Source organism: Sinocyclocheilus anshuiensis, unplaced genomic scaffold, assembly GCF_001515605.1.
Source record: "Sinocyclocheilus anshuiensis isolate Anshui unplaced genomic scaffold, SAMN03320099.WGS_v1.1 scaffold3258, whole genome shotgun sequence".
NCBI classification, from domain to species: domain Eukaryota; kingdom Metazoa; phylum Chordata; class Actinopteri; order Cypriniformes; family Cyprinidae; genus Sinocyclocheilus; species Sinocyclocheilus anshuiensis.
In genome coordinates this window covers 272004-286081 of record NW_015541488.1, presented here as the reverse complement: position 1 = coordinate 286081, position 14078 = coordinate 272004, and the positions used below count along the sequence as shown (strand labels likewise).

The 14078-nt window shown below is 37.4% G+C and overlaps 1 protein-coding gene across 1 annotated transcript; it reads left to right on the top strand.

Annotated features, from left to right (window-relative positions):
- The first annotated feature begins 2436 nt into the window (after positions 1-2436).
- On the top strand, positions 2437-9492 carry LOC107690861 (transcription factor GATA-5-like). Its single transcript, XM_016489283.1, has 7 exons — positions 2437-2665; positions 3248-3907; positions 5913-6082; positions 7374-7502; positions 7947-8031; positions 8388-8515; positions 9112-9492. Exons 2-7 carry the CDS (start codon positions 3388-3390, stop codon positions 9229-9231), a joined length of 1152 nt encoding a protein of 383 aa, XP_016344769.1. The 5' UTR covers positions 2437-2665; positions 3248-3387; the 3' UTR covers positions 9232-9492.
- The last annotated feature ends 4586 nt before the right edge of the window (positions 9493-14078 follow it).

Sequence of the window (14078 nt, the reverse complement as noted above, 5' to 3'; positions counted from 1 at the left end):
AAATAGGTCATAATTTTGTCATTTTGATTCAGAAACAAACGATTTATTTTTATTCTTATTTATAGGCTATCAACATCAACTTTGAAAGGCTGATCAAGGCCATGGTCAAATCTTACTCTAGGACATGTAATAATGCTTTAACATGAAGAAGTTTCAAGCAGCCAGGAGGAAGAAAGGCTGTCGTGAAAGGTATGAAATGCTAAATCAGTTAGGTTAGTAGTCATTCGTCAATTAATAAAAGTAATTAGTCCGTGGCGAAGTTTCCCCTCCTTCAGTAACTCCTCGTCTCAGTCCTCCAGTATCTGAGGTCATTCAGTATCCCCTCTGTTACTCTATCTTACTTTATCTCAGAATGCTATCAGTCGAATTATTATTTACAAACAGTGTTGTATACTCAGTCAATTGTTTATTTTGTTTAGCTAATGGTACAGATTTATCTAATTTTTTGAACGTCATTTAAAAAAAATAAAGTAAACTGCGTTTAAATTAGTTCCAGAATCCCAACACGTTTTTTTTTCGTCAGCAATAACACACAAACAAACACACTCACACAACTAAAACCCTCGGCATTGCGCGTGGCCGTTCATGCAGAACAGAATTTACAGTTCTTCTCTGAATCAAGTTCTTGCTTTGGTTGTCTCTCAAGACGGTTGTGAGGCAGTCAACTTTGAGGATGTCTTTCAAAAAACTGTTTAGGATAATTGAATGGATGCCATGTGATAAAGAGCTAGTAGATTCCCAAAATATTTTAAAAACAAAAATAATGTAACCTAAAACAATAATTCATAAAATTATGTAGATTTAGGTAGACTACACTCTAAAAATGCTGGGTTAAATTCAACCCAGTGCTGGGTAAAATAGGGACAAACCCAGCAATTGGGCTGTTTTGACCCAGCGGTTGGGTTAAATGTTTAACCCAACATTCTGGGCAGTAACCCAACCGCTAGGTCAAAACAACCCAATTGCTGGGTTTGTCCCTATTTTACCCAGCACTGGGTTGTATTTAACCCAGCATTTTTTAGTGTACCACACATTAATCATTCATTTTTACTTACTTTTATATTAAGTTTGTGTTGATGTGCCAAACCCGTGACATTTATTATTTATATCCATTGACAAAACGAAACGGCTTCGATTGAAAATCCTCTCTGTGGTGATTCACTCTTAGGTAAAGGCGACTTTGATCAAATGAAACGAGAGGTAAGGTGGGTTTATTTAACCCTTGCAGGTTCCCGCGTGATCAAACAGGGTGCAGACTCGCTGCAGACAGGGTGTGCTCAATTGTCCTCTCCACGCGTTTGTGGCGCAAGCAAAGAGTTCACAGGTCGCAACATCACTTATTAATCTCATTATCAGCGGCCTGTCGAGGAGACTGATTGGCGACCACCTTTCTGAAATTTAAGAGAAATTTACAACAGTTGGTTAGTTGGATTAATCACTAAACAGGCCAATCTGAGAAATAAAACCCCTATTCGATTATGTTTGAGTCATTTGCTTTGCGCAGAGGAGTTCTTCGTTGTTCATCCCTTTTAAAAATTAATCTAAAGCTTGCGTTAGAAATGTTGTATCATTCCTTACCATCATTATTATTATTAGCTATTTTAATAATTGCGCTTTTAATTTGAGAACTTATTATCGAGCGTTATCTTTACATTAGCACGTGTAGGCTAATTAGTGTATTTATTTGCATACATATTTAAAACTCCATTTTTATCCGAAAAAAAGGGGAGGGGTGATAACTCAAACAATACCGCTAAGATAACAATATTTCCAACTGAGTATAATGAGTTAATCATACTAAGCTGTCGCTCGTATCTCTTATCTCTCTACAGCTTTTATAGAGAACACATCCAGATTTATCGGGTCATAAAATCGAGCTTTACGTTCTCGCACAGACAGCGAGGTTATTTTACTGCAATAATTTTACTTTACAAGAAAGTACGAACAAAATCCCAAGCCATTACTGTAAAACATGATGTGCAGAGTAGCGCAAGAAAAAAGCTCTTCCAGTGCTTTGGTTTTATTTGGAACTTCTTTAAACTCAATTAAATTATTTAAAATAAAGTAAATTATTTATAAGTATAAAAGTAAAATAATGTTTTGTAGCACTATAGAACAATATGTGATTTCTCTATGGCGTATACACGGATCATATTTGCTTTGGTGCCTCTGTCAAAGCTATTTTCTAACTGCTTTTAACGTCTCTTAAAAGTTAACTTGCATCAACTAAAAGCACAATAGTTTAAAATAGGGCTGAGTGGACTCAGCGAATATAGATCTTAGAGGTAGGAGCACACCCCTCCTCCGCAACACACCATCTAGTTTATCCCTCATTCTTCTCCTCCTCCATGGGTCCTACCTTTGGAGTGCATCACGTGGTTCTGCTCTTACAAATAACTCGCAGTAAAGTAGAGAGCAAATCAGAGAACAGTTATATTAGGCATTATCTGCAGCAGCAGCTATCTCCAGATACAGACAAGGCAGAGTGACACGTCCAAACGCGGAGAGGACAGCTACAAGTTTTTCGTGTGTCGCAGACTCGTTGAAGTTTGAATTCTGGGCTAAAATCAAGAAGAAAGACGAGAGTGGGAACTTCCACGGCGATATTCAATCAAGTCACTTGGAAAAGAGGTTTCCTGGCTTTATCACTGACTGTCCTTATCTGGTGAGATAATACAGCGAGAGCTTTTGGATGAAATTATATAAACCGTTTCCTTACAGCTATCAACGTTTTTATGTAATCTTCGTTTTCAATGATAAAATGTAGATGTTAGAGAGATTACAGTGCGGATTGATTCGATCCCCACAGATGATTTAATGGTTCGCCATAGAGTTTTCCCAGAATATCTGAGACTGCTGCTGATAATTAATTAATATCCCTATGTAAAGATATGGACAGTAGACTAATTAATGTCATTTTAGTCTATTAATTACAAATCGAAAGATACAGATAACCGAAAAATCCTGACATTTATAACGGCTTGTCCATCTTGACTATAGCAGCCGATGTATTTTTTCTTCCGTTTTTGATTGGTTATAAAAATTCGACTTATTACATTCCTGATTTCAAAGCATTGTTGCAAATATTGGATTCACACAACTGAAACACAAATTCATTCAATGATTATGAATTCAAAACTATTATTAGGCCTATTATTATTTGATTATTTTATTCTCTTTTTTTTTGTATAATCCTAATCTGTTACTGAGAAAATCATTTCATTCGTTATTTTTGGTTTGTCATTAGGAGAGAATTCCTTTTTCTGAGGCTGCTGCTCACGAAACCCTTGCATTGGAGATTTTGGACGTTATCGAGGCTTTTACTACAATCTGGGCTCATTTTAAGATTTCAAAACTTGAAACGATAGCTTAGTCATTGGATACATTATGTATTCGAGTCTGGCTTTATCTTCCAATCCGTCCCCCTACGCACACGATTCCGGGAACTACATCCATCCGTCCGCCAGCTCACCTGTATATGTGCCCACCACCCGTGTACCTGCCATGCTCCAGACCTTGCCCTACCTACAGACGTGTGAGTCCACACATCAAGCTCACGGGCTCGGCAGTCACCACGCCTGGCCACAGACTGGCACGGAGAATTCCTCTTTCAACCCGGGCAGCCCTCATCCTCCGCCCGGTTTCTCTTATTCGCACAGCCCGCCGGTAAGCAGCAGCACCTGCAGGGACGCCACGTACCAGAATCCGCTGGTGTTGAGTAACAGCGGCCGGGCAGATCAATATGGAAGTGCCCTGATGCGTTCCGTCGGTGGCTCGTACTCCAGCCCGTACGCGGCCTACATGAGCCCGGAGATGGCAACATCATGGACGCCAGGGCCCTTCGATGGAGGCATGATAGGTCTTCAGGGACGCCAGGGAACTCTACCGGGAAGGAGGTCCAGTTTAGGTAATATTATTTACCACAATATTATCTTTCTCTCTCTCTCTCTGATTGGACATGTAAATATATGTACACAAAAATAGCAAAACGTTTACTCAAGTTTTGTCTGCACCACTTTTAAAATAATTTTGCTGAAGATTCTGTAACTAGGGGTTGAGATCATTTTGCACAAATCCCGTATGTTAAAGTTAGTTATTAAATTTGGGTCGTTATAGTTGGCAACAGTTTAAAATCCATCTTTCAGGTCAGCAGGCAAAAATGGTTGGAATGGAGTGGATTTCGTTTGATGCTGTGATCTCACAATTTATAGCAACGGTGTTGAAGGTTATTTATTGCTGTCTTGGTGTTTATGTTAGACTATCGTTGTTAAAAGGCACTAGAATACCAGCTAGTTTTGGCTAGGGTACACAGGCACATTACAAAACCTTATCAAAACAAAACTTGATCTTATTCCACTAATACACATCCTTTAATGGGCAATGCAATCAATTTAATTTAGATGTTAATTTAATTCCCTGCTATTGTCTGTCCACTTGTGGATTGATGAAAGGGTCCTGTGCACACCTCATAATTGTGAAAACTATCCAAGCTACTGTCACCTTGATCAAACTTTTCTAAACAGACCATTACGGTCAGATACACATTTAGCGACCGTTCCCTTTGAAGCTCAGTGCTTTAGGTGGACACATTTTCTTTGATAGTCCATAAAGCGTCACATTTCTTTCTACAACCGAGGGCGATTTATTCGGGCTTACACAAGGCTCGGGCGTTTGATATTGAGCAGTTGCGTATTTTGATGTTTTGTCACAAAACTGTTTAATAAACTTGGGTAGAGCTGCATTTTAGATTCCAGCAGTCCATCGGGAAAAACTCACCGACATTTTAGACTACTTTGAAACTATAAAATGACAAGACATAATAATATTACAAAGAGTATTAATACGCACTTCTTATTTGAAATAAATTGTCGGAGAGCGTCACGTGTCAGTATCTTGATTGATCGGTGACCCCTGGATCTTTAACACTGATAAGAGCCCCATTGACATTCCGCTCGCCTGAGGCCCTCGTGCCTCGTCAGCCGCCCTAATAGACACTCCAGTGACCCTGGATATGCTCTTATTAATCCATTCTTCATTCCGTCTAGAGTTTTGTCACATTCCATATAGCTGATGCTCAGAAAACACCAGGCCTCACCCAAATGTCTATTTGGATCAATCCAAAGTGTTGAGTTGAGTTTTTACAGGGCTTTAACAATGAAAAACAACTTACATTATAGACCTTTTTTAACACATCAGTTACATTTTTGTTATTTCATTTTGTTCATTTTTTTTTTAGCAAATATGACCATATTGGATATGGAAATTATAACTATTTGAACATTCTTCTTTTTATATTTAGATTTGTATTTAGATTTGAGATGTTGTGTGCCCAGGTTAAGCGTAATGTTGTTAGAATTCTCCCTCCATACAAATCATATACAAATCCATACAATATTACAGTGACCCCTGTTACTTTTTGAAAGGTAGCCTGTAGCTATATTTCAACATTTTAAAATGTCCGAATTTAGGTCGAGATTGCGCAACACGTAAGGAATGTTTTGTGTGATAGAACTTGAAGAACTTCAATAGTCATCGCTTCCAATTTAGAAACGGCCCATATTTACAAATACAAAAAGGAGTTTAGACGTCTAACTGATTTCTGAACAGTATTTTTAAATAATACTTTTTGGTTTTGCGAGACAACGAGACATTCGAGTTTTTCTTCTTTGTTTTCATTTAAGTTTATTCATATGTGGCTTTTTAGAGAAATAAAACAGGAAGAAATAACAAAAATTAAAATACACCTTGAAAACATCTCATTACACTGACGTTCCCTTCATTTGAACTTTAACGATTATTTCGTCTCGCGTTGTATTTTACGATTTTAAGGAACATTGTCCTCTCATAAATCACTTTGCACCTAGAAGAAACCCTTTGGAAATAAATTCAAAACGAACTGCATCTCCTTTCAGACATGCTGGAAGAGCTGCCGGGTGAAGGGCGGGAGTGTGTGAACTGCGGCTCCTTCTCAACGCCGCTGTGGAGGAGAGACGGGACCGGACATTACCTGTGCAATGCGTGCGGCCTCTACCACAAAATGAACGGCATCAATCGACCCCTAATAAAACCACAGAAACGCCTGGTAAATGCCCATTTGTTAATAATTGTCATTTCTTGTTTTATAGGTTTTACAAGACCTTCTCCAAACCAACATTGCAAAAAGTGAGCACGTGCAGTTATTTCTACCTGACCTGCTGACTCCCCTAAAATGACTTTCTTTGGTTTGACCTAATATAAACATTGATTCAATTAAATTATTACTGATTCAATCATATTCAATTTTATTTTTCAGATGAATTAAAGCAGTTGATTTAGATGTTAACACATAAAGCACTTTTTTTTAATTCTCAGACAAATCATTTTTATTGTGAAGTAGGCCTATTCTGCATTGGCAAATACTTCAAATTAAATTATTTTTATTAGGCAAATACAAACTTCAAGATTAGAGAGAAAAATATAAGATATCCTGATGTTCCCAGACAAGATCTAAACCTTTTTACAGGTTTTCTGGAAATACTAACCGATACTTTTACAATATAGTCTCACAAAATGAAATTATTTTTGCTAATTTATATTCATGTTAAGAGGGTAGTGGGTTGATCTCAGGGTCAGTACTGAGGAAGGCCATTGAAAGAGAGAAATTGAGCAAAGCCTTCACTGCTGTCCTGTTTCCCAGGAGTTTCTCTCTCTCCCTCTCTCTCTCTCTCTCTCTCTCTCTCTCTCTCTCTCTCTCTCATTCTCTTTATTACTCTCTCTCACACAATTCTCTCTCTCGTCTCTACCTCTCTGTTTTCATTTTTGCATTCATGACCTTGTCCTTGGGTCCGTCTGTTTTTAGCCAAAGCAGCGCAAAACTCAAAACAACTCCAAACTTTATGCTGAATTTCAGCTAAGCTTCATTCTTCCTCTAGAAGAATATGAATGATGTGTACCTTTAAAATCCTCCTTTGATTTCATAAAATGATGCTTGGAATGAATATATAGGCCTGGTCACAGAGTTCCCATCCATTTTCAATTCAATTTTCAATTGAATTGAATTCAAGTTTATTTGTATAGCGCTTTTTCTCTATTTCCTTATTTATGACCATAGTTGCTTACATTTAAAATAAATGCTGTATAATACAATTACACATCTTAGCCACTGCAAAATGTTTTTACCAAAATGTATATATATAATTTTTTGATTACCACATTCATGATTCAGGATATTTTTCATTCATGAAAAATATATTCACATTTTATCTCCCCTTTTTTGAAGGGGTATCTTTATTTCTTTCATTCCCTGTCTCATTTCCTCTCTTCAGCTCTGTAAAATTCTGTTAAAGTCCACCAAGTTAATGCCTCCCTAACTTTCTGTATGTTTGTCTCCACAGCAGAGCACGTCACGACGAGCAGGTCTGTGTTGCACTAACTGTCATACCAGTACGACCACGCTGTGGAGGAGAAACGCAGAGGGAGAGCCCGTCTGCAACGCCTGCGGACTGTACATGAAGCTCCACGGGGTGAGTGCATGATTCAGTCTGCATTATTGTGGCACACACAACTGGTGTTTCTAACCAGAACTCGATTTAGGAGGTGCACGCTGTGTGTATGTGCACGTCAGCGTGTGTGTGTGCAGACCTGTAGTCCACATGATGATACAGAGGTCATAGGTGTGTTTTATTGGAAGACAATGAGAGCGAAGAAAGGAAGGGGAGTCGCTTAAATAAGCTTTGTTCTATAAACTAATGATTATCACTGCTGACAAACTGACTCTCACAAAAAAAAAAAAAAAAAATACAATGTAGTTACAACTGCATTTTTTTAAACAACAAGACCGATATTCTCACCCGGTTCAACCGCCATTATAACTGAACCACCAACTCATTTTTAACTCTTGATTGCATAATGAATAATCAGTCAGAATTAAATTATACATATTTTTTTTTACTTTACTCTTATTTTAGGTACCAAGGCCATTAGCAATGAAAAAAGAAAGCATTCAGACGAGGAAACGCAAACCAAAGATGCCCAAAAGCAAAGCATCCTCAGGTAAGAGTTGAGAAAAGCATTTTAAAAGAGATGTTTTTGAAAAAGTTCATTTTTAGACGAAAGCAGACATGAGTGATTTGGATGGAAGTGTGGGAGTGAGTGAGTCAGAGAATGTGTGGGGAGAAATATGGGGTGAGCGAGAGAGTAAAGGGAGGGAAAAGGGAGTGAAAGAGAGAGAGAGAGAGCAGTAACAGCACTATTCTCTGCATTCAGTCGACATGTGGTGCGTGTGCGGCACCAGCATAAACACCAACGGATGTTTGACGCCATTAATTGTCATTTGCAATAACCAGCATATCCAGTTTGCTGTTCCTTTATTGTGGCTGTCAGTCACATTTTGTTCTATTTGTCTTCAGGGTCAACAGTGTCTGGCGCTATGTCTCCCACTTCATTGCCTGTGTCAGAGAACGCCTCTACAATAAAGAGGGAACCCAATATTGCAGCTTCACCATATGCAGGCCAAACTGTTGTCTCAGTCACACAGGTACTCATGTGATTGATTGAACTGCATTTTTTTTTCTTTGTATATGTCACCGGCAATGATTAAATATGGGTTAGATAAATGATTGATTCCAGAGTTCAAGTTCACTCTAAAAAAAGAAAGTGTCTAAAGTGTCTTTTTTTGTCATCAATGGTTCCATGAAGAACCTTTACATGGAACCTTTCCATTGGACAAAAGATTCTTTAGATGATGAAAATGTTTTTCTCACTTCACTGAACTACATGAACTGTAGACTGATATGAATCTTCTGTGGCATTGTTGCAAAAACCTCCTTTTGGAACCTTGATTTTTAAGAGTCTTGATTTAAAGAGTGCATGTAAACTGTTCAAACTCTTGTTCCAAACCTGTATGACTTTCTTTCTTCTGTTTAACACAAAATAACCTATTTTGAACAATGTTTCAGCTGTTTTGTCTGAGTCCAAAACAACATTATTCACTTTTAAATTCATTTTTTGACATGAAAATTCTGTCATCATTTACTCGCCTTCATTTTTGGGTGAACTATCCCTTTAAAAATAACCCTTCTACGGCAAAGCTCGATTTGGCAGCTAACAATGTCTCTCTTTGTTCTTTATAAGGCATCGACACAGTTGGACAGTGCCAGTTCAGCACATGTGGACATCAAATATGAAGACTACACGTACACCCCGACGTCAATCGCCCCACAGAATTCCTGGTGTGCGCTGTCCCAAGCGTGATCTGAGACCTACTACCTTCTCTAAACCTCTCCAGTGCATTCTGGGAGAAAAAACTTTTAACAAGATCTACCTAATAGAACCTTTACACAAATGTAGACAGACGGATCTTAGGAATGCGAGAGACTGACTGTAATTTGTGCTACTTTGCCTCGTTGTTTTAACGTGGCATATCTGTCTGTGATGTCACGGCCAAAATACGGCGGGCGACAAGCAGCGACTCAGCAACAGTTCTCAAGTTCCTTAAGCAATGATCGGGAGGACAAAAAAAAGCTTTTTATGGCTTCTGAGCATGTTTCACGGCTTAGATGTTAATGATTAACTTTTAAGATACATTATTTATGTTGAGATAAGAATAGTGGAAGCACACAAGTCTCTCCCATAATTCCCCTTATCCTTCAGGGAATGCGTCTTTATGGTCGCTATGACTTTAGATCACATACTTTCCCTAGATGAGGCTTTTAAAAGTTTCTTTGTCGTCTTTGCTGATTCCAGACACTTTTAATGCTATATTGTATTCCTCCGATGATCCAAAGTGCAATGACCCTCTCTTTTCAGCAAATTTTGAAAAGGGACACATTTATATTAATTGTTAGAAATTTTGTGTTTTGTTTTGTCAGAATATGCTAACCTAAATTTATTTGCTGTATTTTGTTGATATATTGGAAATATAGCAATGTTTTATTGCATATAAAATTGCCGAACATCTGCTTTGTGTCTGCACTTGTTTGTAGAAATATTGTAATTCTCCCTAAATTTTGTCTATGAAACTATGAAAATATTGTTGTTTTTTAAATACAGTTAAAAAAAAATGTTTATGGGTCATAAACAGTCATTTATTTGAAAAAAAAAAAAGTCAAAACTGTGTTATTTGAAAAAAATTCAAAACTGTGTAGTAAACATAACAAGATGAAAGAAAGACATGTAAATCTTTCTGGAAGAATCTTATCTTTGAAAGTTGATGACGGTTCAACAGGCAAAAGTGTATTTTATAAGATCATAGCATATTTTGACATCAGTATCATCCTGTTTTTATTATAATGAGGGACCGTGGGGTGATTTCCATGGATTTATATTCATTTTTTTAGTGTCCAAAAACAGCGCTGTGAACTTTAAACTGATATACCAGCACACTCTAATGGCAATTTGTAACTCTTTTACATTTTGCCCAATTGTTGGCTAAATCATATGAATATATACGATCTCATTCATACATTTTTGTACGTTTTTGTATTTGCTTACGCCCCACTGACAGTTTAGGTTTGGGGGTGGATCTTGCTTACTCTATTCTAAAAATCGTATGTTTTTGTACAAATCACATTGTATGAATTCATATGAAACTGCCACCTTGTCAAATGCTTAGATTTTCTCATAAGGGCACGTTATTTTACTTGATTATCCCTCAAAATATTTGAATATTTTTAAAGCTTCATTCCCACAAAAAAAAAAAAAAGACCAAACAACCAATTTAACTTGTTCTGTTTTGAAAAGTAGTAGTTAAAAGTGTTAATATTTAAAATGTCCTGACTTTATAATGCCAAGGCGCAGGACATATATGAATTGTATGAAACGCTTTGATGTTTATGACTTTATATAGTTCTTTTGTGTAACCTGTATCCTCATAGGTGTTGCTGAGTGTTTGCGTTAATGACTCTTGGTGTCTGAGCGTACCTCTCTCCGCAGAGTGTTGGCGATCAAAGGTTGCGTTCCAGCTTGGCTTTATGGTGCTAAGGTTTTGGGTTGGGCTAGAACATGTTGGCTCTTGGCAGGCGCGTCAGCATGTAGCCCACCCGCTTTACAGCCCCATGGCGACAGAGAGGCACCGCCATCCACCTTTATTGCTATTGGCCAAATTAGCTCGCGTTATCTCTTGGTGTCTTAGTTTTTGTTGCCCAGGTGATGATGTGCAGGGTCAAGAAACTGTTGCATCAGGTTCATAACCTTAACCTCAGGATTAGTGCTTCATAAGCATATTTCATTCTGTGTTTTTATGTGCTCATTCCTTGATCATCATCCCACAACTCACTAATATGAATAATTATCACTTCTGAAATGAGGCACTACTGAGTGCAGTGATTGGTGGTGAGTTTGGAAGCACACTTTATACTGAGCATCGCTTTGAAACATTGAAACTCATCCATTTCTCCTTAAACAATCTTTATCTGAGGTGATAGGCAATAAGCGCTAACCAGGCCAACAAGACCCTCAGGACAACATTGAAGTGCATTTCTGAGCAAGAACTGACATTAAAACAATTGTGTTTGTAACTGGTCAAATTAAATAAAATTTTCAAATATTTCTGATAATCATCAGGAGATTCCATGCCTTTTTCTCTAGTCTATATTTAATGATAATTTCACATCTCCAAAGGTCGACCATCATGATTTTTCAAAAACGCTTGCGGTTAAGGCCGTTTCAAGCTAGTTTTTTTCTGTTCTTTGTTTCTGTTCTTTGTTCCTTTCCATTTTTCTTTAAGATGGATATCTCATTTTTCTCTTTTCAATATTTTCTCTTACTGTTGAGCGTTTCTGTGGCCAAAGGCAAAGTTTTCCCAGGGTCACCTTCCTTCATTCATTTTCTCTGCTTTGCGCTCTCTATCCTGCGGTAAAAACAGAGATATTGTAGAGCAGTTCTGACCATGAAGCAAGTTATGGAGGGGGTGACAATTTATCATACTGTGACAGTGGACTCGGCTGAAGGATTGTTGCTTTTTGACTGTACATGTGTGTGTCACAGTGTGATGTATGGCTATACACATCGGTGACTGTGTCTGTAACCGCATCTGACAAGCTGCAGCAATCATCAGAATTCTGGGATGGCTCCATGGATTCATGGGGACTAAACTAAGGCTTTATTTCAAACACCTTATAGACTGCAAAAGATCACTTTCTTAGCCAGTACTGTCTTGTTTTCCAAGTTTTTGAATATCTGTACGATACAAAAGTTTTGGTAATTTTATGATTTATTTAATGTTTTCGAAAGAAGTCTCTTATACTCTCCAAGGCTGCATTTATTTAATAAAAAAAAAACTGTAATATTGTGAAATGTTATTACTTTACTGTCACTTTTGATCAGTGTAATATGTATTTGCTGAATAAAATGTTTAATTTATTTCAACATTACCCCAAACTTTTGAATATTATGTAAAGTGTTGTATTCAGATAATATAATATCTTTTTCATTTGTGTTATTTTTTTTCTTATTGGCAAATTATTATTTTTTCTTGTTTTTAAGCATAATCTATGGTTTATTTCAAAAATAAGAAAATCTTATGCAAATTTGCATCTCAAATAAATTTTTATCCAATTTAGAATTTATATTTATATTTTATATGGAGATTTAGATAATTTTACTGGGAAAAAGAATATACAGATTTTTTTTTTTTAAATTGTAACCACCAAGTTCCACCCGCACAAGAATCCATTTGCACCTCCACCCCCAATTATTATGCAAGACAAAATGAATTGGCTACAATGCTGTCAATCATAAACCTTAGTGTTATATGAGGTAAATTATACTCTTAGAATTATCATTGCATGCACAGAGAACAATATTTAAAACTAGAAATGTTTGATTAAAAAAATTAAACATAGAACAAGACATTGCACCTTGATTTTGTTCACCTGTGCATGTGTATTTTTCAGGGCAGTTCGTATTGGGGATTTCCTTAGAACGAGCAGTCAGATATCAGAGCTGCCAGAGCTACCAGAGCCAGAACACACTAAAACTGTAATGTGTTCTCATATAACCCCAATACAAGGCCTGGGCCAGAGAACAACCCAAGTGTGGGGGAGAAAGAGAGACTGTGCCAGGAAAACGGGGGAGAGAATCGACAATAATGCAGCAATACTAATGAGTGCTCCAACTAGAGCATCCAGCTTACGTCTTCATTCAGAAATGCTCAAGAGGGGAGTTTTCTTAGACTTTATGTCTTTCTGTAGACTAATAGAGGTGAACGAGAAGGGTCGAGCAGCAGTGTTCTCAATTGTCACCTTTTAGTTTTGTCAACATTTCTGCCAGTCTGCAGTTTTCAAAACACCAAAAAAACACCAAGGCCTTTCAGAACACACTATCAGTAAAATGACCTTAGAAGCGCCCTGTGTACTTTAAGCTATAGCATTTTATTAAGTCTGCCAAGGCTCTTTCTTTCTTTCTTTCTTTCTTTCTTTCTTTCGCTCTCTTGCAGTTTCTCTTTCTTTACAGCACTACACCAGTTGACTGCCTTATTGGCCCCCTGCAACTAAAAAAAACACCCCCACATTCCCTAAGACACATACTGTCACTGGCACTTGTGTGTTTGTGTTAGTAGCTCTTGGGGGTTCACCACAGGACTCCTATTATATTGTAATTGAGGACTCTGTTCTTGAAAATGACCCCCACTTTTCACATTCTGGAAGAGTAACTGGGACAAATGGTCCAATTCAGAGAGGTCAAATGAACCTATTCTTCATGGGGCAACATTAACATTCTATGATGTAATAATAACAATAGTAACTTATATTAGCCCTATTGAAAAGAAATAGCAGCATGTTCAATATTATCACTTAAAGGGATAGTCACCCCCAGATAAAAATCCCAGACAGAAAAGAAGATATTTTAAAGGTGTCATATGATGTTGCTAAAAAGAACATTATTTTGTGTATCTAGTGTAATGAAATGTGTTTATACGGTTTAAGGTTCAAAAAACACATTATTTTCCGCATACTGTACATTATTGTTTCTCCTCTATGTCCCGCCTTTCTGAAACGCGTAGATTTTTACAAAGCTCATCGTTCTAAAAAAGCGAGGTGTGCTCTGATTGGCCAGCTATCCAGTGTGTTGTGATTGGCTGAATACCTCAAGCGTGTGAC

Coding starts and splice junctions, on each gene's coding strand:
- LOC107690861 (XM_016489283.1), top strand. CDS start 3,388: ATGTATTCGAGTCTGGCTTTATCTTCCAATCCGTCCCCCTACGCACAC. Junction 3,908..5,912: donor GGGAAGGAGGTCCAGTTTAG/GTAATATTATTT, acceptor ATCTCCTTTCAG/ACATGCTGGAAGAGCTGCCG. Junction 7,503..7,946: donor TGTACATGAAGCTCCACGGG/GTGAGTGCATGA, acceptor CTCTTATTTTAG/GTACCAAGGCCATTAGCAAT.